At 42.7% G+C, this 25,569-nt stretch overlaps 2 protein-coding genes across 2 annotated transcripts; one reads left to right on the forward strand and one right to left on the reverse strand.

The window, feature by feature from the left end:
- Window positions 1–2,647: 2,647 nt before the first annotated feature.
- SLC39A9 (solute carrier family 39 member 9) lies at window positions 2,648–18,151 on the reverse strand. Its single transcript, XM_028725278.2, has 7 exons — window positions 17,408–18,151; window positions 15,440–15,548; window positions 12,217–12,414; window positions 11,113–11,181; window positions 10,589–10,674; window positions 9,104–9,238; window positions 2,648–6,360 (listed from the first exon to the last, which is right to left on the reverse strand). Exons 1-7 carry the CDS (start codon window positions 17,501–17,503, stop codon window positions 6,130–6,132), a joined length of 924 nt encoding a protein of 307 aa, XP_028581111.1. The 5' UTR covers window positions 17,504–18,151; the 3' UTR covers window positions 2,648–6,129.
- A 153-nt stretch (window positions 18,152–18,304) lies between these two features.
- Window positions 18,305–24,745, forward strand: ERH (ERH mRNA splicing and mitosis factor). Its single transcript, XM_028725290.2, has 4 exons — window positions 18,305–18,449; window positions 19,789–19,876; window positions 20,251–20,371; window positions 24,281–24,745. The coding sequence occupies exons 1-4, from the start codon at window positions 18,447–18,449 to the stop codon at window positions 24,381–24,383; spliced, it is 315 nt and encodes a 104-aa protein (XP_028581123.1). The 5' UTR covers window positions 18,305–18,446; the 3' UTR covers window positions 24,384–24,745.
- The last annotated feature ends 824 nt before the right edge of the window (window positions 24,746–25,569 follow it).

The raw sequence follows: 25,569 nt of genomic DNA on the forward strand, positions 1-25,569 counted from the left end.
CCCCCAACCCCTACCTTCTCTTTTCCATGTACTCCACCTTGTGGATGCAGGCAAAGAAGCCAAGTGCGGGGGAGGCTTTTACAACTGTGTGAAGATGCATTACGGTCAGGCAAAATTAAAAGGAAAAACAAAAGGACACATTTTATTTTATCTGATGCCAGGAGAAATTCATTGGCTTTAGGTTTTGACTGGCAACACAAGAACAAAAAAATATTACCTGCTCAATACATTTGGGCTCATTCAAAACCAAAGTTTCTTTCCAGTTTGGCTTTGAGTGGAAAAGTGGCTTGCTCATTTTTCAGTGGCGGCAATGAGAACTCGCGGGGCAACTTCCCTGCAAACTGTCCTTGAAATAGTGAGCTGAAGGCACAGCCAGCCCAATGCATTTTGCCACCCGAGGCAGGCCACAAAAACCGACACTCCCCTGCCAGGGAAGAAGGGTTGAGGGAAGAGTTACATCAGGAAGAAGGTGGGGAGGGGGGTGATAAAGATCAGGAACAATGGTGGGAGGAGACCAGCAGTGCCTCCCATTAGCCAAGAGACCACTATAAATGCGACACAGTGTGGGACAGGGGTCAGAAAGGTTTACCTTGCCTGGGCCGGTTCACTCCAGCAGAGATCCCTCCATGGGCCGGATTGTGCGCCCGTGATTTCCAGCGTCTGCACAAATGCAATTTTTGGCATCTGCGCATGCACAGACGCGATTTTTGGTGCAAAGAAAGCGAGTCCCCGAGCTGCACTGCGCTGGTTTAGTGCAGTACACAGGGACTCGCAGAGCAGGTGGCTCGGTTCAGATGTGGCTCGTGGGCCAATTAAACGGCCCCTGTGGGCTGCTGACCCCTGGTGTGTGAGACAGATCTGGCCTCCAAGGAGCACAGGACAACTCCCATTGCCACTGCAGCAGCAGGCGATGCATTCCTTGGATCTGCTGCTCCTGAGGATCCTGATGCCTGAGGCAGTCCCCACCTTGTCTCATGGGTGGGCTGGCCCTGGCTGAAGGGGCTGCATATAGAGGGGTTTGAAATAAAAGCAAACACTAAGCATTCCTACAACACTACTGCTGTCTAGAACTGTGGCCTCTATTTGCAGTAACCAGCATTACTCTGGGTTAGCATCTTAAGCCAATAGTCACATGAAACTAGGGACAAATAAATCACTGTTACTTTTGCATGCGTTTTCTCTAAAACCCACCCCATCCTCCCATTAATATGCATTTTTTTAAAAATTAACACAAAAATCACATAATTTTTGTACACATTTCTCAACATAATGGGTTGTACTGTTTCTCTTCCAGTTTCCCCCCCTCCCCATTTTATCTTTTCAACAACCTTATGAGGTAGGCTAGGCTGAGGGACACTGGTTAGCCCAAGACTACCTAGGGAGCTTCATGGATGAGTGAGGATTCGAACCCAGGTCTCCCAGATTGTAGTCCAGCACTCTAACCATTACACCGCACCGGCACTCCTCAATTTCTGCTATACATTTTGGCAGTTTCCCAGGGGTTTACAAATGATTGGTCAGTGCAGGTTCGCTATACAGTATAGCACAAAATTTTAATGTGCCCTACAAATATGTTGCTGCTCAATAAGCTAACATTAAAACCATTTTATGCTAACTGCAGCAAATTCAAAAATTATTGCACACATTAGTTAGAAATGGAGATGTATTATTTTAAAATACTGAAATTTCTCATAAAAGAACTTGATTTTTTTAATTAAAAAAAAGAATAAAAAACCCTATGAAGATACCTGTTTAGGAATGGTAACAGTGTGGGCCATCCCTAGTACTTCTCTAAGCTTATCCTCTCACAATAGACTGCATGGTTCTTCAAAGTCCTTCCAAACAGCTATCAGAATTTAGGAGTTGGGGAAATCACTGTGAGATGGTTCCACTCCCATCTCTAAGGGCAATTTCAGAAAAAAACAATGTACAACAGGAGATAGCTCGGTTGGCTAAAGCGTGGTAATGCCAAGGTTGCAGGTTAAATCCCCGTAAAGGACAGCTGCATCTTCCTGTATTGCATGGGGGTGGACTAGATGATCCTCAGGGTCCCTTCCAACTCTACAATTCTAAGAACCTCAGCCCCATGGGAGTTACCAAACAACCAAAGTCTATGTCCATAGTATGAACATTTAAGACAGGGGTTCCTAACCCTGTTAGCCCAAGAGCCACACTTGGTATTGGCCACCCCTCTGAGAACTGTGCACTAGTGTGTAACATGACCAGAATAAAAGTGCACACACAAATTCCTCCAGATGCCTCTCTTATTGGAAATAGGAAATTCAACAACAAATGGGCTTTAACAGTAACACCCTGGCTATGAAACATCAAAATTGTGATTTTTTTGGGTACCAGGCAAAAATGTTTGCTTATGCATGATTTTCAATTTGTTAGAAGTCCATTTCATAGGTTTCATTGTATTTTTGTTATGAATGAGTGTACCCCGTGAAATACAAAAAGAGGGGTATAATCTTTTTAAAATAAATAAATAAAGGTTGTTATTCAAGGAGAAAGAAGATCAAACACAAGCGCAACTTGAAATGAAATATGTGGTAGAAAAGCTACACACACATCTGAAGTACGAGAGACTTACTAAACCTCTACAGCAAGACTATTCACATGAAATAAGGCCAACTCCTTTTAGCAATGCAGCTAATAAAAATTTTAATATAATAAAAACAACATTTTTTAAAATGTTCACAAAGTGGGGAAAAAAATCAAAAATAAGGCAGCCATCCATGGAATGATTTCATGTGTACAAATGATTTGGGGGGAAAAACATTAAAATTACACTTTTGTACACAGAATCAGGTATACAGCTGTGCCCACAAAGTCCGAGCTGCTCAGAAACATAGCCAAAGCACAGAAAAGCTGATCTCCTTTTGAAATAGACATTCAATTTTCAAATGTCTCTGTAAGCACACCCCACCCATGTCTCCTGTGGTTCATCATAAAGAGCATAAAACAACAGAACATACACAAGTTCAAGTTTTCCCCATTTGAATACAGATGGCTACAAATGCAAGCTTGCTCTGAGTGTTTTGAGTTGTTGAGCCCTCTGAGCAGCTGAATATTTTTTTTCTGCTGTTTCAAATTATCATTTTCAGTTATCCTGAGAAGTTTCCTTCCACCATTTGGAGATTTGGTGTTCCCTTGATATGTCTGCTCTGCTGTCCTCTTAGCTGTTATAAAACAAGTTTGACTCAGGCAAGAGATCATCCCTGTTTTGTGAATGAAAGCAGGATAGCCAATTAAATGACCAAACAATGTTGCACACAGATATAGCTCATCTTATACTGATTTCCACTTAAACTGATTTCCACTTTCAACTCAGTCCAAAACTGACATGAATAATGGAAGTACATGAATTTGTAAGTAGTTACAAATAATAAATCCCTTTATCCTCAGCAGTCTATGGCTCCTAGGAGTCTACCGCGAAGCCTAGATTGGAATTTGTATTTTACTACTAAGAACTAAGAGCAGAACTAGACTACAAAGCCCTCATTTCAAGTGAAGATTGAAATAAATCCATATTTACCATGACCAATCTGGAAGATTCTTTAAAGTTACAGATACAAGAGATGAAACATCTGGTTGCTGTTAATAATGTAAATATTCCCCTTTCTTTGCTACCTACTTTTCTTGTGGTAGTTAGCAGATGAAGCAACTAGACCCCCTCATCGCCAGAGTGGAAAATCAGGTTGCTTCTGGCAACATTCTAACCTCACAAGATCTTGACACACTGTCTCTATGACTTCTCGCTCTTAAATTGATGCACACAGTAGAATTCAATAGTGTGAGAGGTATACAGTATAATTCTAGATCCTGTCCCAAATGCTCTAGACACAGCCCTATAAATCAAGGCCAGAAGTCCAATGAAGGCATCCTACCAGTGGCATAATGGGCCAAAAGTTAGTGAACAGGGATGGCAGAACTGGCAGTCCTTGTTTTCATTAATACAAAGTGATCCAATATAGGCAGCTGCCAGCCATTTTCCAAAATGTAATGAGCAGCTAAAGGCAACTCTGGCCAACAGCAGGATTTTCAAGATACCAGCATCACAACACTGACTCTCAAATATTAAATATACTAGGAAAAATTGTTTTAAGTGTGGTTCAATTCCCATTCCTACACCCATTGCTTCTATGTCAGATAGTTTGCCATTTACCCACAAGTTCCCATTTTTGCGGTTTTCCTCTCTGCCAGCTCAGGAACAGCTTTCTCATCATCTTGCCCACCACAGTAGGCCAAATCGAGCCTTTAATTGTACTTGTGCCCAACTTACCTTTGGTCATCAATGATGAAGATGTGACATGCACATCTTGGTTCACATATCAGGTGTCCGTACCTTTTCTGTGTTACAAGATTTAAGAGTATTTCTATTTTCAACGTAGCGAAGAGATTCTTCTTCAAAAGAGACTCTTGATCAGTACAAAAGCATTTTTACTTTTTTAAAGCGGGCCTATATAACCTGTGTTGCACAAACCCAGCAGCTGTGGGTTCTTACAGTCCCAGGTAGGCAAAAAGCAACAACAGGTGTTTTATTCAAGCTTCTAGTGGATCCCCTTATGTAGTTGGGTATGCTACACCTGGTAGAATGGATTACACTGAGGAGGCCTGCTGAGATCTTTTAAAGTAGATCAATAAGCCTTCAGAAAAGACGATACATACAATATTGATTCTGTGTGGATTTTTCACTTACATTTTTAATGTTAAATGCCCTCATATATTATTTTTTTAAAAAAAGATCCCTGGTGAAATCTTGATTTTGACTGTCACTGCTGTACCAATGCCAAACAATACCAGCAAGCAAGAATCACCCATTAAAACAAAACCTTCATGAGGAATCATACCAGTATACTATGCCAAACAACTACAGGATGTGAAGAAGGCATGGAAGAGATCAGAATTGTAAGAGCTACTGGGCTGTGAAAAGATGGGGAAACATTTGTCACGTAGAATAACCAGTGTTACAAAAAACTGCTAATTCATCTTCTTGTTTTGTGTGTGTTTTAAGATCAAATGACCATTAACTGAAGAACAATGGAGGTGAAGGTTTCAAATTGAAGTAAAAATTGTGCACCAAGAATGTACATAAACTTTCAGATATTTTAGGATTCTCCCTATGATTCCTACAGTTTCTTTCACAATGAAGTTAAGTTTATAGGCCAAAAGGAAGGATCTTCTCCATGGAAAGGCACTGCATTTCAGAATTGCAGTTACACTCGATGTTGATTGAAATATTTTGGATTGAAATATTTCAGAATCAGATTTCAGAAAGAAAGGGAGGCTCAATTCAGACAGGCTCACAATTTAGAATGTTTCTTGTTTGTAATAACAAGAAATGTTAAGGTCTTTGCTTCTGTATAGGTAAATGCTTTAGGCACCCTTCACTCTTAATGAACAGTGCTTACCTTAGTCTATTTTAGCAGAATAAGCCTTTGTAGATGTGCACAGTGTCCATTTCAATAAGCACATACCCCTCTGCGCTCAGAACCACCTAACTTTCAGCCCAATGTGACTCCTTGATTCTACCATATAGATGATAACACTCAAGGGACACAATAGATGTGCTTCCTAGTAATGCAATATATAAAATCCTATCAAGCTGTTTAACTTGTACAGATCTTTTCTAGGACTTTATCCCGTTGATGTTTCTTCACCAGATGCATCTCCCAAGATAGTTATGCCATCATTATCACATGAAAAATCTTGGAGGTGAAAACTAGTCCCAGATGTCAGAAGGCAGCATCCAATGTCAAGAGGTCAGCTGTGAACGCTGACATATAGAATACTTTTGATTATGCTTTCATGATGAGCCACAAAGTCCTTCCCAAATCATCTGCCATAGAATCTCTAAATTCCAACTTCCCTGAGAATAGGGCAGGAAGTCATAATTAAAACATCTTCAGAAAAGGGAAGTTATGCAGAATTTTATATCCGGCTGTCGAGAGTATCATCTCCTATGCTAACAAGCTTTCCCAGAAATCCTCCTTTGCGTCTCTCTGACTCCTTAAAACAGATGGGGTGGTTAACAGGGTAAGAGAGACAATGATAAAAGGGCAGCTTGACACACCAGATTGCTGCTCACATCAGAGACTGAGGAGAAGATTGCTGCACTTCAGACCTTTAATGCTGGTGTCCAATGGACAGAATCAGAGGAATCAGGCAGCCGAGAACTAATGCTGCCACCTCCAGGCGACTGAGTCCTTTGCCTCCAGTAGAGTCAGGTTTGTGGCTATGTCCCATTCCGCCCACTTCAGGGAGAACGTGAACTGTGGCAACATAAAGAAAAGTTCCAGCAGAGAAAAGCATGGCGACTCCAGTGGCATTGACGTCTGAAAGTGCTTGTTTGCTGCTCTGTAAAAGAAGAGGGTGGCAAGGGAGAGAAAACACAGAGTTGATCTGTCTTTAATAATGCTTGTAACTTATTCCACGGAAGAAGTCAACTCTGAAGAAAGGTTAAAAGGTAAAGATAAAGGTACCCCTGCCCATACGGGCCAGTCTTGACAGACTCTAGGGTTGTGCGCCCATCTCACTCAAGAGGCCGGGGGCCAGCGCTGTCCGAAGACACTTCTGGGTCACGTGGCCAGCGTGACAAGCTGCATCTGGCGAGCCAGCGCAGCACACGGAATGCCGTTTACCTTCCCGCTAGTAAGCGGTCCCTATTTATCTACTTGCACCCGGGGGTGCTTTCGAACTGCTAGGTTGGCAGGTGCTGGGACCGAGCAACGGGAGCACACCCCGCCGCGGGGATTCGAACCGCCGACCTTTCGATCGGCAAGCCCTAGGCGCTGAGGCTTTTACCCACAGTGCCACCCGCGTCCCTAGAAGAAAGGTTAATGTTGACCTAAAAGGATTTCTGCAATCAAAAAACCAAGCTACCTTTACAGCTATCTTCCCTCATTGCCCCCTAAAGATCATTATCTTTAATGCACATGCACTAGTCATTGCAAAAACAGAATGCCTACAGATGGTTAACATAATATTGATTATGAAATCATAATTTCCCCCCTGTAAGGGTGGTGGGCCCACTCAGATGGCCTGCACTCAGAGACTGATGGAAACTGATGTGTTCCTGAACGCTCTGGGGGATTTTCCAGTGGAGAAAGCTAACGATTCTTGATCTCGCTATGGAATTGTGCAATGAAACGTGTGGTTGGCACAAACATTCCCATGCGTCCTTTCTAGCGTTGTGGAGCCCAAGCAGCCCTTTGGTATTCTGAGAAGCTCCAGGCTACAGAACAAGTTGGATGAAGACCTGAGCGCAAATGGCTCAAGCCCTGGTGTGAAGTTGATCAAACACGTAATTATGCCTACCATGTGGCAGTGTGAGCTGCAAAAAAAACTCATTTTACAGCTTGCATTGCATCCTCTTGCAGTCGGTAGCAGTTATTTTGGACAGTCTGGAAGTTACTGACTCCCTGGTGTGGGAGGGACCTCTTTCAAAAACCTACTGTGACTAACTGGTTACACACTTTGAGGATAATGTTGCTTGACTTTGAAGTAATCTTTATTCTGCACTTGTTGCACTCCACTCAAACACTTCAGTATATGGAACTAGTGCTGTTACAGGTGCCACATACTACCTCTTCTGTATTTAGTGTGGCAGCACATACACTTTGGGACTGACTCCCTGCCTACTGACACCAGGCAGCTGACATCAGCAGGCTTGCCCTTTTTTCAGCTTCTGCTAAAAATTTTTTTGTTCAAACAGCCTACCCAGATATGTCATATATATAGTATATTGATGTGTGTTTTAACTGGTTTTTAGTTTACTGCTGATTTTATTTTATTCAATGTTTTGAATAGTTGTTTTTACTGACAAGTTTATTGCTTTATAATCTTTGTAAACCACTTTGAGGGTGTTTGTTTGTTTGTTTGTTTGTTTGTTTGTTTGTTTTTTACAATCAAGCAATGTATAAATTTTATGAAATAAATAGCCAAACAATGGTTTTCATTCAAAGCATGTCTGCACAAGGAACCATTAACAAAGTTGGTTCCAGACATGCTCTTCTGTGGGTAAAGGGCTCCTGCCAGTTGCAGAAGGGACTCTAATCCTGTGGAGGTGCCTGCTGGGGGTGGGGGCAGTTAATTTCTACCCAATCATCCTTAAATTACCATGTCCCATACTTTTCTAGACAGTTATCCTGTCATGAATGGCATGCTTTGAATGAGCCACAAGATTGGCTGAAGACCATCACCCAAATTGGATGCTGTTAATGAACTATTTCTGAACTGTGTTGATCAAAGATGGGATGTTCATGTTCTGGCAAAAAGTACCACACCTGCAAGGAAGCGTGAAAGGCTGGCCATGCAATGCTAGTTACAAACAATGAGTATTGTACTGTGCCAGAAGTTATAGAAGATGAAGTACAAACAATAAGTATTACAATGTGCCATGAACATGCTAAGGACTGCCAGGAACATTCACTCAGGAATATGAGATTCAGATGCACAACGAGAAGAGCATATAAGATTAGACCGTCTCGGACTAAGCTGTGTGCCGGACTGGGATCCTGAAGTCTGCCACCCATAACTCTTACTAGAACTTCTGGTGAAGAGAGTGTTGAGTGTGTATGCGTGTGTGTGTGTTTGACTGAGTGCATGTTCCCTCATCTTGTTATATGTTATGTTTGTTAATCAATAAAGCAATCTTATAGAATCATTCCAATATGTATTGGTTGTGGCTGCCTCTCTCTCTAGAGCTTCTGAATCTCATTTATGCTAAACATCTAAACAGATAAAAGAACCTAGTTTATTCTTAAACCCCCTCCCCAATCAACTTTTCAGGAGGCAAAAAAGAAAGGCAGAATCAGCAGAAATTGTTTCCACTCTACCTTTCTCCACAAGGGCATCCCCTTCATTCCATATAAGATCCATTATGTTTTTAGTTACTGTGCAGTTTTTAAAAAATACCAGTCATGCAGACATACTGCTATTTTTTCAGCTGTAAGACTAACTGGATGGTAGTGTGTTAAGTGGCTCACAAATAAAAGTGACAAAAGGAGTAGATAGAGCACTTCTGAAGAGTTGATTAAACACTGGTCATGCTCCTCAGCTATTAATCAGTATTCTGGAAAGTTAGACCTGAAATATTTACCTTGCTTAGTCCCAGGTAAGTCACCATTGACAGAACAGGGGCTGCAAGTGCAAAAACCAGCAAGTGCTTCCTGATTCGATTCCGTTCAAGACCAGCGTGCATTAGAAAGGAAACAAGACCAAAAGCAGCTGGTGCCTATAAGAGAAAAAACAGTCAACAAAACTCTTATGTACAAATACAAAAGAAAGTGACACCCCTCTTTCTGCTCATGCGAAATTAAATGTTCAGCTAGCCACACTGCTACTAGCCTGTAGCCATGCTGTGTGTAGCTTTCTCTGCATTTATGGTTATTCTGAGCATGAGGTGTACTACAAGCGGCTCATTTTTACTTATTAGATTTACAAACTACCTTTCAAAAAGCATGCTATTAGCACTTCACAGCTCAAAGGTTTGCATAATCATCAAAATCACATTAAGTAGGCTTCATTTTTATATTTATTAAGTTCAAAGCAGCATCAAATCACAAGTTTCTGCTGGAAAATGCACTTCTATTCCTAACTTACCAACAAGGAAGCTTCACTATGTGACCTGGAGTACAGTGGGGAAATTCTCAACTCATAGATTTAGAACCTTTTAGCATGACATCCCTTTTCTGCTTTTTAAAATAAGTTAAAATGACTCTTTCCTCACAGGGAAAGGACTCTGATTTCAACCTTTTATCACTCCTTTCCCGTCCTAGACTATCAGAAAGATGTCAGATACCACACACTTAAATGCATATATTTACTACTAGGATGCAATATATAATTGTATGCCAACTAAAGAAAAATTAAGAAAATGTGTGGATGTCTTAAGACACACATAGTTTATTGAATCAAAATTTATACAACCAGAGAGAATTTCTGTTACAATTTCAAATTCCTAACAGCCAATAGTGAAATATGTAGATTATTGCATTGCGTTATACATGGGACTTCCTCTGAAGATGGTTCAGAAATTTCAGCTGATGCAGAATTCAGTGGCGGGTTGCTCTCTGGGACAAGATAGCTTCAGCATATAGTGCCAATCCTGGTCTGATTGCACTAGCTGCCAATTAGTTTCTGGGCCCAATTCAAAGTGCTGGTTTTGAAGTAAAACCTTATATGGCTCAGGACTGCAGTACCTTAAGGACCTTTTCTTGCCATGTGATCAGATCTGGACCTTGTGCTCATCATCTGAGGCCTCCTCTATGAGTGGTCCAGAGGGCAGCAAAATGAGAACGGGCCCTTTCTGTGGTGGCTCCGTTGTAGGATGCTCTCCCCAGGGAGGCTTGCCTGGTGTCTTCGTTATCTATCTTTAGGCACCAGGCAAAAATAATGAGCCTTTGGCTAATGAGCCAATCTATGGCCTTTTAAACTGTGGCGGGTATTGTTTTTGTTTGTTACTATCTTACACATTTTTGTGTTGTAAACTGCCCTGTGATGCTCAGATGAAAGATGCTATAGAACTGTAGCAAATTTAACAAGCAAACAAGAAATATGTAAAGGTTTGAGACTCAAAACTTACCTTATGTAACATAATCGCAACAAACACTATTAGCTGGACACTGGTCTGAGATGTGGAAGCAGCCGCACCCAAGGCAACACCATCAGCTTAATGAGGATGGGAAAAAACAAACCACACAAAAGTGAACTCACCCATTGATTGAAGGCTTACTGGGACCAAATTACGCAAGGAACAAGCGAACCAACACACCTCTTATTCCACTCCAGAGACCTGAACCAGAAGCTTCCCCCACCCCTCAGAAAAAAACCTTTAATTAAAAGCAAATGTGATGCTTCTTGCTTATGCACTGAATTGCATGTCCCCATTAGGTACATCTCCTTGAGCTTTATGAAAGTCTTCTCTCTCCCCTCTCTTATCCAATACAAGATAATGTTCAGTTAGCCTGGAGCTGGCTATAGCAAGCATGATACAAAGGATTAATTACTCGTGTCACATTTAGCAAAGCAACCCTAATTCTAACCCAGGTGACCTGACAATATATGATGGTCTTTGGCATTATGCAGAAATGAAAAACAGTAACCTACCTGCAGCATGAACAACTAGTCCCAGTGTGGTAGTAATTTTTGAATTGCCCGACCTTGCTGCTTCTGGGTCTGAAATAATTAAAGAATCTTAAGCAAATAAGATACAAATAAGTAGGAAGAGAACCCTAAAAAAAATATTACAGGCATTAAGGCACAACTTTTCAACTGAAACCAAACTACAACTTCTTAAAAGGTCACCTGTTTCTTTATTTCAGATTATGTTTAGAATTAAGGGAAGGTGGAATATTCCAAAAAGCTTTGAAAGACATTCAAGTTTTCCTATTGCCCATTCTATTCTTGCTTTTATGTGATGGGTCTGTTTGCTGCAACTGGCCCTGGATATACAGTGGTGCCCCGCAAGACGAATGCCTCGCAAGATGGAAAACCCGCTAGACGAAAGGGTTTTCCGTTTGCGATGCGCTTCGCAAGACGAATTTCCCTATGGGCTTGCTTCGCAAGACGAAAACGTCTTACGAGTCTCGCCATTTCTCTCTCGCTTTCCCCCCCTTTTTCTAAGCCGCTAAGCCGCTAATAGCCTTTTAGCAGCTAAGCCGCTAAGCCGCTAATAGCCGCTAAGAGCACTAATCCGTTTAGCCGCTAATGGGGTTGCTTCGCAAGACGAAAAAACCGCTAGACGAAGAGAATCGCGGAACGGATTCTTTTCGTCTTGCGAGGCACCACTGTATATTAATTGCTGCTTGTTGTTTCTAGTATTTTATCTATGGATTTTTAAATCAATTTTCTGTGTTTCATTGGACTGTTTCATATACTTTTTGTTATTTGTTTGTTTAGCATTTCCTGAAAAGTGGGATATAAATTTATTAAAATAAATAAAATACGAGTAGCTGCATTTTCACTGATTGCTATTATTTCCTGAATTAAGACTGCATTTACCCAGTACTTTAAAACTGAGCTGTCATACTGTGTACTTTTTTGTTTAACTGTAAAAATCTGGCATATTATGAAACATTTTCTTTACATCAGTGAGTGTATAACAAATTGTTTTACTTAAGAGTGAATACCAGAATATTCATTCAGTTACTTGAATATTTCAAGGCCCTCGTCATTTATTCTGGTTATGTGTCCATAAAAGTTAAGACTTACCATCTGTAGCGTGGACATGAGAACTGCCAATCTGATCTACCAGAAGCATAAAGACAAACCCAAGGACCAGGGAAACACCTATATAAGCATGTAACCTTGAATGGTCATGGCTGTGGACATGGTCATGTACTACGGGCACATCTGCTGCTTTTTCTGATTCAACCGTCTTTTGAGTCTCGCTAGCTGGGTGGTGCTTTGCTAGAAGAAACAAAAACAGGACACTCTGGAGTTATAACACAGAAGCCTCAAACGTTACATTCCCAACTTATTTTTAATTGTCAAAGTTGGTAAACAATTTGTTGCCCTACTAGTCCCAAAGCACTCTTTCCTGCTTTTGGAAAGAGTATTGCAATGATAACCAAATTCTCTATAGCGTATGAGGTAATCAGGATAGCTATGTGGTGTTCTTTATATCCCAGGAAGAGATTATTATATGTCCAGGGAGCCTTTCTCAACCTTGGGTTCCCAGATGTTGTTGGATTACAACTCCCATCTTCCCTAACCACTGGCTCTACTAGCTAGGGATGATGGGAGTTGTAGTCCAACAACATCTGGGGACCCTAGGTTGAAAAAGGCTGCCCCAGGATGTAACACCAACATGGCTCAGTCATCCGCCTCCCCAGCTCTCTGAGCTGCATCACATTTTCCAGATGGAAAGAGTTAGTAAACAGAAAGAGGAGACAGTTAAAGAGATGGGGAATGAGCAACAAAGAGGACAGTGAATATATTCTTATTCACCCTTATTTGCAGGGTGGATGTATCTGTTTCCAAATGATTAACAATTGGAAAGTGAAGCATTCAACTAAGGCAAAGGTACCCTATTAGCGGAATGCCAAAAACTTTATTATGGTAATTTCTTTATTAGGCCAACTCAAATGTTGCAAAATGGTGTGCAAGGTTTTGAGTTCTCCAGATGGCTTGGGTGGGGTTTGGTGAGGCTGTCTGATGAAAAAACCATCTGTGTCTATATCTGGTAAGAGTCTAAAAATGGGATGTAGAAGGAGGCAGCAGACATTCAAAATACTCTTTTATGTGTAACACAGGCTTCAGGTTGCACCAAGGCACTTTAGGAAGGCAAGACACATAATGCTCAACTCCTCATCTCTGAAAATACAAACACCAGCTGTTACACAGTTCTGTCTCCATCCTTAGACAAAACAGACAGGTTCCTTCGAATAAAGAGAAACTATGCAGTCTTTATGCTAGCAAAGGTAAAGATTTTTAGGTGTATTTAAGATCCTCTTGCTCTGCTTTGGGGTCCTGCTGTTGTACAGCTAAGCTATGGTTTAATGTGAATGAGCAGCATGGTGATGCACACTGCTCAAACGTTCTTCACAAATGAAGCAAGCCAGATGCTGGCTTGTCCTGTTATCCAAACCCAAACTTGTGGTTTGTTCCTCCCCTCTCCACAACAAATTATAAGCCCAGGTTCAGATGAGACAAGTCAGAATCTGGCTCGTTTCATCTTCTGCATGGCAGGAGGGAGCAGCACCAAAAGAATTCTTGAGAAGGGTGCAGCAGCATGATGCTAATTTACATTAAACTATAGTTTGTTTAAAATTATGATTTAAATGAGATGTGCAAAGAAGGCTGGTTCTCTCAGCCTAACACACAATCTTATGGTTGTAAGTTGTTTTAAATTGTTGTTAATATTGTTTCCTGTCCTGGGACCTTAAGGTGAAGGGCAGGTAAAAAAATAATAATTAGCAGCAGCAGCAGTAATAACAACACCACACAACACTGTGAGGTACAGTCTTCTCAAAGGAAGGGTAGGATTAAAATCTAATAAGCACATAGAACTGTCTGGAACTTTACCTATTTTTCACATTATAATCTTTGAATCCCCATGGTATATCACAAGCTGCTTTTGAAAGCCCCCTCCATTTCAAAAACCAACTGCCATGTGGCATGGGGTGCTGTTAGTCAAGAAAAACAAATCAAAATTCCTCCTTGGGCTCACAGAAGTAAGTTTCAAAGTTGTCCGGATCCTGGTTATGATCTTTAACCTATTTTGGACCTTTAATTAAGATGGAAATAGAAAGCTTAAAATTGTTCTACAACTGTTACAATTCAAAACACCTCATAGTCTATAAGACCACAACTTGGGACTGCAAACAAAGTAAAAGTTTCTCTTCTGTAGTAACCAGGGCTTGAATTTTTAATCATAGAATCTTAGAGTTGGAAGGGACCCCAAGGGTCATCTAGTCCAACCCCCTGCAATGCAGGAATCTCAGCTAAAGCATCCATGACAGATGACCATTCAACCTCTGTTTATAAACCTCCAAAGAGCCCACCACCTCTCATGGGAGGTTCCACTGCTGAACAGCTCTTACTGTCAGAAAGTTTTTTCGAATGTTTAGTCAGAATCTCCTTTCTTGCAACTTGAAGCCATTGGTTCGAGTCCTACCCTCCAGAGCAGGAGAAAACAGGCATGCTCCCTCCTCCATGTGACAGCCCTTAAGATATTTGAAGATGGTTATCATATCTCCTCTCAGTCTCCTCTTTTTCAGGCTAAACATACCCAGCTCCTTCAAACGATCCTCATAAGGCTTAGTTTCCAGACCCTTGATCATCTTGGTTGCCCTCCTCTGTACATGTCCAGCTTGTCAACATCGTTCTTACACTGTATTGCCCGGAACTGGACACTGTATTCCAGGTGTGGTCTGACCAAGGCAGAACACAGTGGTACTATTACTTCCCCTGATCTGGACACTATACTTCTGTTGATGCAGCCTAGAATAGCATTAGCTTGTTTTACTGCTGCATCACACTGTTGACTCATGTTAAGCTTGTGGTCCACCAAGACCCCTAGATCCTTTTCACATGTTCTGCTAGTAAGCCAGAGGTCCTCCATCCTATATTTGTGCATCTGGTTCTTCCTGCCTAAGTGCAGAACCTTACATTTGTCCCAATCTATTAAGGTCATTTTGAATTCTGATGCTGTCTTCTGTGGCATTAGCTACCCTTCCCAGTTTGGTGTCATCTGCAAATTTGATGAGCATCCCCTCAATTCCTTCATCCAAGTCGTTTATAAAGACATTGAACAACAACGGGCCCAGGACAGAACCCTGCGACACCCCATTTGTCACTTTTTCCCAGGATGACAAGGAACCATTAATGAGTACTCTTTGGGTTCGGTCAGTCAACCAGCTACTAGTGCACCTAACATTTACCTCGTTTAACCCACATACTCTGCACCAGAATAATAGTGTTGTTTTCTCACCCTCCAAGATATCTTCATAAAGTGCATGTACTCCTTCAGGCACAATGACAGCCAAGGCAGTTCCACAAAGAAGTCCAGCACCAAGGACTGTGACCAGCTTCAACCTTTCCTGCAAATAAAATTCAGAATGAATATTTCATAAGAACCAAAATTATGACACACAAATAATTTTTGGATAGATATTGTTTGCTCAAATATACACCTGAGCTCTTGATATTAGAATTGGGAGATGGGGAACAGAAACTTGTTTTGGTGCTAGCCAGATGTGGTACTTCAAGCGTCTTGCCTGCCCACTGCCAACCCCAACCTTAAACTCTGGAGCTGGAGAATAAGTCTGGGGGTTTTTTGTGATGGGCAGTGGTGGCACTTTACACACCTTACCACAAAAATGGCTATCCCAACTTTTGTTTGTAGCTTGGAGCAGCATAGCCTTCTGAAACACAGAACAATTGCAGTGTCACTTCTTGCCAGCTCTAAGCTAGAAAGCAAGGGTGGGTCTCCTCTCATTGCCTTTCACCTTGGCAAAACAGGAAAGCAAAAATGCAAATAACTGTTTAAAAAAGAGAAACCGTATAGTGCAATTCTGAATACATGTATTTGAACTGGCATTTTACCAAGGACTGATTCACACAGCTATCTACAGAAACCCTACAAATCTCCAAAATCTAATGTGGGCATACACTGCAGGAAGCAATAGTCGATCAAGAGGTCTCTGGACCACATACCCATAACAAATGTGCAGTGCTTTAAAAACCCATTTTGAGCATTTCCAATATGAGCACCACTTAATATTAATGTATCACACCGCCCTAGCTTGCTTAAGCAAGTTGGTAGAATGGCTCCTTCTGTTTGCATAAGGGACTGAGATCCAGAAGAGGCTTCCAGCAGTGGAATTAGGAACTGAACAAACCAGGCTTTTATTTAACCAGCCATGTAGAAAAATGTAACATCATCTTCCAAATACATAGCTCCTCAGCCACTGTGGCCCAAAGGTACAGTACATCCAAGATTTCTGGAAAAACTTGCAATAAGCTTGCAATAAGCTGAAAAGGTGCTATTCATTACAAAAGTTACACAACTAAGGAAGCTGCCTACTCCAACTACTTGTTCTAAACCAGCAATATTTTCAAATTACTTGTTATAGTTCAGCACTTTACAGTCAATTCTCCCACCCAGAAAAAATCATAGTACAGTAAAAAGTATCCAAAAGCAACCGTGCCATTCATGTTTCACACAGTACAGTAGTTGCCGCATATTATAGAAATATTTTCTAATAGTGATATTTAGCATATATACTTCCTTTAAATATGCTGCCATTTCTGAAGAAATGAAAGCCATATAAGAACTCAAGTACTGCCTTTAATACATGAAACATTGGGTGTTTGTTTGTTTGTTTGTCTTGTACATTTAACCTTTAGCATCAAATTTCACCCACCCCCCCAAAAAAAAAACACACACACACTATGGAAGCTTCAAAAAGTATTTTTCAGGAAGTTTTTATCACAACACAACCCTAGTGCTATGTATGCATTTATTTTTTTTACACAGAAGATCAGAAGAATCAGAGATACTCTGTCAAAAGCCAGATGTGAGGCAACAGGTAGAGGTTATGGGGAAAAGTTTCCTTGTTCAAGTTTGAGTTACCAGTAAAGGACAATAACGAAATGATAAAAAATATGTCAACATTTTTAGTATAAAGAATACCGAGTTCTCAGTAATTTGGATCTCACAAGACATTTCTGCAAGCTATACAAACCAAGCCACACAATACAAATGTTAAAGGTACTTACCTTTACCAACATTTGCCACCACACACACACACTTAGCAGACTCTTTTTGAAAAAGCAGACGGTTCTCTCTCTCTCTCTCTCACACACGCACACACACACACACACACCGGACGAACTCGCTCTTGCGCGTCTCCCTTACAGAAGCGGACGGACAGTTACGCGGGAGCCTCCTCCTTACCTCGGAAAAGTTCACCGCTAAAGGGATGATCCCGGCCACGTAGCAGCCAACCAGCATAGCCAGGGAGAGCAAGCTGATCGACAAGAAGTCATCCATGGCCGGCTTCTGCTCCTCGGCCGAGCTGCTCGCAGGGGCTCCGACTCACGAGAGGATTCGCCTTCCCGGCTGCGGAAGGGGAAACAGCCTCAGGGGCCGCATGAAGCAGCGAGCGGGACAGCGGCGCCTCCTCCCGCGCCCGCAACAGGCCGAGACCCAGCGAGACACCTGCGCGCCTGGGACGCCGCAAACTCCCCCAAAGGCCCCGTCCGCCCGCTGTCTCCGCGGAGAGGCTCGGAGGCCCCGAACCAACCCCTGGAGGCTGCCTCCCGTCCCTCGGACTCGCAGCTCGAAGGACAGGCGCCCTTGTGGTACAAGCGGAGAGGCAGGCGGGCCGGCCGGCTCCCGTCACTCAGAGCGAAAAAGCTACGAGGGAGCCCGAGAAACGGCCTGTGCCTCAGCCTCCCGCCACCTTCCCTGCCGCCAGCATATGCCCAGCTCCCTCAGCTGTTGCCATGAAGGCCAAGTGGCAGCTCCTCACTCGACTTCCTCTTCCCTCACTCGACTTCCGGGACACTTGGCAGTTGAAAGGAGGCCCGTTGACCAAGCAACGCTGCATTTGACTCCCTCGTCTTCCCTGCCCAATTTTAAGATGGCGGAGAAAGGGGAGGAGAGCTGGGCACTGTAACGGGCGGCCATGCGTTGTTGTCTTTTTTGCCAGGAATGAGACGGCCGAGCGAGCCCTCACTAAAGATGGCCGCTTTCTGAGTTCTTGCAAAACTTCCGTCTCCCGCGCGGAGAGAACTGACGGCGAGCCACAGTCTCGCGAGACTTTCGTTATGTACCCGAACGAGAGCCTAATCATGTCTATATAGCACTATGAAGGTCTGGTGGGTGTGAGGGCGAAGGTAAGTGTAGTGCTTCCGGTGGTCGCGGTGCATTGTGGTCGAGAAGACGTTCAGAGTTTTGTGCTTCGCGCCTGAGCCGAACGGAACGAGTCGCCATGGTGAGTTAAGGCAGAGAAGCTGCCCTCTCGTCTCCATCAGGCGGGAGCGCGGAAGGGTTTGCTTGGAGAGCGTGGAGGAGAGGGAGGCGCTCCGCATGGCGTCTCCCGGGGCGCTCATCCCGTGCTTCGGGCCTAAAATGGCCATGGCCCCGCAGTAAGGTCCGTTAGGCGGCTGCTGGGCTGCCGCCATATGAAGTGCCTGCTTTCTCTTGAAGGCTGCCGTAGCATCTCAGGAAGAACAGCCGCAGTTCGCCCCCACCCCAAAAAGTTGCTCAAACAAATTCGAGCGAATAATGCATAAAGGCGTGCTTTGCTTTCCATTATGCCTCGAGTTGGTGCGTGGAGATAGCAGTGCATGATTTGGAGTTCTCATTTTTTTTTTACTTTGGCGTGCTTTCTATGGTAAAAAGCAAACTCAGTAAAGCGGGCAAATCAGGCTATGAATCACAACAAGCAATATTAACAACAAAGTAAAAAGAAGCAGTGATGTTAAAAAAAATTAGCTCTATAAAAACCATATCAATGTCAGCTGAGTTCTAAAAGTATATTTTGAGTGAGTTGTTTTAGCTGATGACAAAGGCCCCTTAGTGCTCACATAACTTTCAAACAGGAGCTTCAAGCTTGTCTCACCCGTGTTTCTTTTTATGAGGGGGTGTCTTTCTCCCACCTAACCCTTCTCCCCCAAATCACACAGATGTCACTGCTGTGGTGGATGAGAATGAAGCTCACACTGAGATAAGTCTCTTTAAGTTGTATCATTTGAGGGTACTGGATGGAGCTTAATGTACTTTTTACAGATAAACTCCTTGCACAATTGAGAAAAAACAAGCATGCTAGGGAGAATGCAAAGCCAGAACACTAATCCTTGTATGGAGGGATTGTTTCACCCTTTGTTGTATGAAGGAGCATTTGATCACAAGAGCAGAGTCCCTACTTACAGTCTCAAGTGTCCAGGTGTGACAATGGAAGGTTCTGTTCCATTGCTGATCTTCAGGCAGAAACACCCCACCCACACGCAGCAGTAGCCACAACAGAGCCTTTCAGGGGCATGTAAGAGAAGGACATGAACTTTCAAGTACCTGAGTATCCTATTTTCTACAGTGTGCTCACAAACTGACTGCAAAATTGCACCAGTCCTGGAGCTGCTGTAATGTATTCTTTCTCTCCCCACCCCCATTGTTGTAAATTGGAGAGGAACCTGCAGGAGGAAAAAAGAGCCCTCCTCTCCAGCTTCCATACAAAAAAGTTCCTTGCACATAAACAAATCATCTCCTTTTTTCCCCTGCCCCCTTTTTAAAGATCATTCAATTCTGTGTAAATATTAACTTTCTTTTTCTAGTCTCACACAATTTTGCTTGTTCAACCTACCAAACGACCAGAAGGCAGGACTTATGCTGATTATGAATCTGTGAATGAATGCATGGAAGGTAAGTACCACTGCTCTAGAAGGAAAGCCAAACAAGTATCTGCTTAGATCCTTAGGTTGGGCCAGATCAATCATATACTGTGGGGGTCAGAAGGAATCCCAACCTAGTAAAAGTCTTGTGTTCTTGCATTATCATGGGGATACAGTAATTACTAGCCTAAGATGTACTGCATGTATTTGAAGAATTACTTTTACCAAATTATGAAGACATTTTAATTCTTCATTATTGGTAGGCTTATCCACATACCTTCTTTCAAGCTGTTGTGATAGCCTATTTCCACACTGATCCCCTTTTCCTATGTTTCTTGACATCTAAGAACTTTAGCAAGCTGGGACCTTAAATGTTTCTAATATAAGTCCTGAATATTTTCTTAGGAGTCTGTAAAATGTATGAAGAGCATCTGAAGAGAATGAATCCTAACAGCCCTTCAATTACATATGATATTAGCCAGTTATTTGATTTCATTGATGACTTGGCCGACCTCAGCTGCCTTGTGTAAGTATTTTATAGCTTATTATCTGTAGAGATACATATATTGGCGTACACATGTATTCTGAAGTATACATATTTACAGTGGGATTTTTATGTTCCTCAGCAGCTCTGCAAGTTCTGTTAGCTATGACAACATGTATTTTTGGTGTTAATATACATCTGGAACCAGTGTTACTTGAAATGTAACATGATTTTGAGATGGACAAAATCTATCTACAGTGGTGCCTCGGGTTAAGAACTTAATTCATTCTGGAGGTCCATTCCTAACCTGAAACTGTTCTTAACCTGAGGTACCACTTTAGCTAACGGGGCCGCCGCACTGCAGTCGCACAATTTCTGTTCTCATCCTGAAGTAAAGGTCTTAACCCGAGGTATTATTTCTGGGTTAGCAGAGTCTGTAACCTGAAGCGTCTGTAACCCGAGGTACCACTGTAATAGGATTTCCATTGCACACAGAATGTACATTGGAGGTAGAGATGTGAAGGTCGGTGGGAAAAGATGGAGGAACACCAGTTTTTGCCCAATTCCCCCCCTTTTCTGATCCCTTTCATCCCCTTCACATTTCTACTTTGAACACCTGTAAATTTTTATCAGCTGTTGCAGAATGAGTGCTTGAATTGTTGGGGTCACCATGAAGTCTAAAATGGAGCTGTCAATCCAGTATAAAGCACATATGGATGTGTTTGCATGCAGAGAGCTGCAGGTCTGGAGCAGTCACGTCAAAATTAGCTGGTTGTAACTATTTTAGCAAGATTCCTGCATTACAGGGGGGTGGACTCGATGACCCTAGTGGTTCCTTAAAGGTAAAGGTACCCCTGCCCATGCGGGCCAGTCTTGCCAGACTCTGGGGTTGTGCGCCCATCTCACTCAAGAGGCCGGGGGCCAGTGCTGTCTGGAGACACTTCCGGGTCACATGGCCAGCGTGACATCGCTGCTCTGGCGAGCCAGAGCCGCACACGGAAACGCCGTTTACCTTCCCGCTAGAAAGCGGTCCCTATTTATCTACTTGCACCCGGGGGTGCTTTCGAACTGCTAGGTTGGCAGGCGAGTGGTTCCTTACAACTCTACAATTCTGTGGTTCTATGGTAGCAGCCCAAATCCTGTCTCTGATGTATTGAATGAAGGCAACATATTTTTCAAAACTATACAGAGGCGTTGCATCGTATATGGGGCAAATTAAAAAACCATTTACAGTTGCAGTCCCAATGAAATCAGTTGGAATGCAGCAGTACAAATGGTCTATGGTAGGGAAGGGGAACTTCTGGCCTGAGAGGCCATTTTTCCCAAACGACATCTGCCCACCCATCTGCTGACATAACTAGTGATGTCAGCTGATTGGCAGGAGAACAAGGTTTAATCTTGCATCAGCGGCGCACCGTGTTCTTAGCAGAGAACAGGATTGTGTAGCCAAGGCAGCAGAATTTAATCACTGCTCATCACCTGTTTGGGGGATGGGGGCTAAAGCCCTTTGCAAAAGTGCTCTTTGAAGCAAGCTGTCAGGCAAACATGGAACCCCATCGTTGCTAAGTCCAAGTAGGTGCAGCAATTTACTTCCCCCTGCCTTCCCACCAGTCAACACAAGCAGAGCTATGGGTGTAGTGGTGGCTACATTAAGTAACCCTGCTCCTTAGCTGGGGTTTGGATTGCAGCCTTAGTTGGATTTCATTCTTATTTCAGCATAACTTGGAAAAAGAATACAGGTAAAATATTAAGAGAAATAATAATAAACACTGTAACGATGGAATCTGTGACTCTTCTGTAGCATTCAAGATTATACTAATACATCGGTAGTGTATTGCATTGTGTGAAAATAGCATTTCTTAGCCTGATTTCTTTTATTTCTAGCTGATGCTCCATCTAGAGGATTGGAGAAGAAACAGTGTTTCTCAAACTTGGGTCTGCAGCTGTTGCTCGATCGCAACTCTCATCATCCCTGACCACTGGTCCTGCCAACTGGGGATGATGGGCATTGTAGTCCAACGACAGTTGCAGACCCAAGTTTGAGAAATACTGCTAGTTCAAAGCTATGTAATACTTTAAAAGACAAATCAGTGTATAAACATTCTTGCTGCTATATTCAAAGGCCACAAAGCTGTGGAAGGACCAACTTCCCCAGTGATTTCCCCTTCACAGATATACAGCTGGGCAACCAATGCAATTTCAGTGCTACATCTAAGAAGCAATTGAAGTGGATTTATATAGTGGTTTTCAGCCAGTGTGTCATGGCACCCTGGGGTGCCTTGAATGATGGCCAGAGGTGCCGCAGACAACATTGACCTTTGTACCTCTTTCTTTTCCTCGCTCCTCTGATGCCCTCTTGTGTTGCTGCCTCCCAAAGACTTGCACAGCTGTTCATTGCAGCAGCCCTGGCTACAAGCTTCGCAATGAATGGTGCCTCTGGGAGGCATCTCTCTGCAGGGGGTGGGGAGGCAACTCAGAGACCAGGGATGGCAACAGCAACTGCTTGGAGGACTCCCAAGGGGAGAGGAGAGGAGGCTGAGGGAACACAATGTGGAGTGCCACAAGGGAAGGTGTTTGAAAAAGCGTTAGAGGCTGCCAACTCTGCAGACAAGGGGTGACCTAACTGGACTCCTGAGCTCCACACGGGTGCCGCAGAAAGAAGGTAGTTGGTCAAGGGAACCGTGAATTCGAAAAGGTTGAAAACCTCTGGTTTGATCAAATGGTATCGTGTTACATGGCTACTGCCTGTTAAAGCACATTGCCTGAAAATGGGAGTTGTGCCACTAACTGCTATTTATTGTAATCCTCTGGGTTCAGGGCAGGTATTTTACAGCGTAGTGTTGCAACTTCCTTCTTTGTGGCCAGAGTATCTTCTTTTTGAACCCAACCGGTTGTACAGTCTCATGGCTATGGCCAAGGTTGTGAACCATGAAGGGTATGGGTCTAGAAAAAAATGTTAGGCCGCATCACTCCTTGCTTGTACAAGCGTATTAGATCAGAAGTATTAATCAGTTAAATCATAGTTATTCATATTTATTTAGATTTTATAAAGCCACCAGAGGGCATACTTTGAGCATGAAATACTTTGTGTTTTTTAGCTGTAGAGGTCTAGATGGTGGTTCTGCTACTGCCTCTTCCATGGCATATTATCAATGACAAATTAAAACCATACAGACATGCTGATGGCACACAACTGTGTTCAGCACAGCCAGACATTTATAAACCTGCTTATTAGCTTGCAGTTATTATACCTTTCATTAAGTTGAGATGCAGAGTTGGTACAGGCTTGAGATTAATATTTGTTTGAAACTTTGTTACTAGTGCTGTGTTAATGGTAACCACTGAAGGCATTGTTCCAGCATCACAAGATAATTGCATTTGGAAGCAAGTGGAGACTATTTTGGGCTGGGCTTTTGGAAGCAAGCTCTTAGAAATATATAAATTCTTCAAGATACACATCAGACTTGCTCTGTGACCCTAGACATTATCACCCTTCATTTTTAGAATTGCAGGGGTGTTTATATTCTGCTTGGAAAATGGGATCCTGATAATAGGTATCTCTTCCACTTAGAAATCACTGGTTCTAGAAGAGAGACCATGGCTTCACTCGCATTTTTGACCTGCTGACTTTGGCTTAGCCTCACATACTGTATTCTTTATTTACAAATACTTTGGTTCAGCAAACGGGACATGGCTGAGGTACCCTTACCATTTGTATAGGGCAAATGTGAGCTCTGAAGCAGCGGGCATTGATGGGCAACAGGGGTGTGTGTGGAAACCCCTGCTGGATTGAAACTATTGAATTTTGATTCCCAGCAGACACTGTTCTAGCATCCTACTGTTGTATAAGCTGCTGTTCAAAAACTTGTGAGGTTGAGGCTGATTGGTTTTGTGACGTTTAAGAAATGCATGATGAACGATATTAACTGACCTGTTCTTTTCCCCTCACAGTTACCGTGCGGATACTCAGACATACCAGCCATACAATAAAGACTGGATAAAGGAGAAGATCTATGTCCTCCTCCGCAGACAAGCTCAGCAAGCAAGCAAATAGACACCATGGTTAAGGGGGGTTTTGAGGGAAGGGTTTTGACAACAGGTGTGTACAGCGTTCTGTAGTAAAAGTTTTGTATTGTAGTCCTCCTGTTCATTCTTGTTAGCCTGTATCTGAGACAAAAATCTGTTAGAATTCCCAGGGACTTTCTCAGTTTAATACTCGAAGAAAAAAGGATATGCCTTCCGCAGGTCTTTTAGTTTAATTGTCTTTGCTTAGACAGTTCTTTCGTTCCTCACTCCCGGGATTGTTCAATTCTGCTTTACCACATTCGCTGTATGTACTCCTCTTTGGGGGGTTTTCCAATGTTATTTCTTGGAGGCAGTCACGGTGAAGAATAAAATAAATACTCTTTAGATAAATGTGTTGAGTGGTGGCTTCATAAGCCATGTAAGTTAAATATAGCCAGCTTGTGGAACTAACAACTTGAAGCTTGAATACTGATTGGCGCATGAAAGATTTTGAGTTGCTGCAATCATGACAACATGCAAATATAACCAAATAGACTTGGACCCTTGGTTTGGTGCTTTGAACAGGCCTTGGTTTCCTGCCAATTATTGTTTCAACATTTACGTGGTTTGGGGGTAGAGCTTTATAAATTGCTGAAATTTAAATATCAGTTGCTGGCTACCAACAGCAGGAGATAGTTGCTGCTGTCACATCCTTCTTATGGACTTCCTATAAGCATCTTTTTGGCCACAAAGTGAAACAAGTTGCTAGACTTGATAGTTGTATTCTCACACTGGTGGTGAGATCCGAGGCCTATCTGCTGCTGAGGCATTCTTTGTTGGGTTCAGGGCAGCCATTCCCAATTCAAAGATATCAAGCTACTTATAAAATAAACCATTCCTTGATACGCGGTCTCTTTAAGTACCATACGTTTCCGTGTATAAGACTAGGTATTTTTATTTAAAAATCATGCTAAATGGGTGGTGTTGACTGGCTCAACAACTCTGGGCAATCCTCCGCAAAAAGCTCAACAACTCTGTGCCATCTCCTCTCCATTTTCTTAAATTTGAGTCCCCCTGTACATGGAAAAGGACAGTACTTAACATTTTAGTTAGAAGAGAACTTGCACATGTTCGGTTAGCTTTCGAGCTGGCAATTGGGTACATGACATCTCTACTTCCTGATTCTCACAGCTATGTATTGGCCTAACAGCACTGGAAATATTAGTGCAAATATT

Source organism: Podarcis muralis, chromosome 1, assembly GCF_964188315.1.
Source record: "Podarcis muralis chromosome 1, rPodMur119.hap1.1, whole genome shotgun sequence".
Lineage (NCBI taxonomy): Eukaryota > Metazoa > Chordata > Lepidosauria > Squamata > Lacertidae > Podarcis > Podarcis muralis.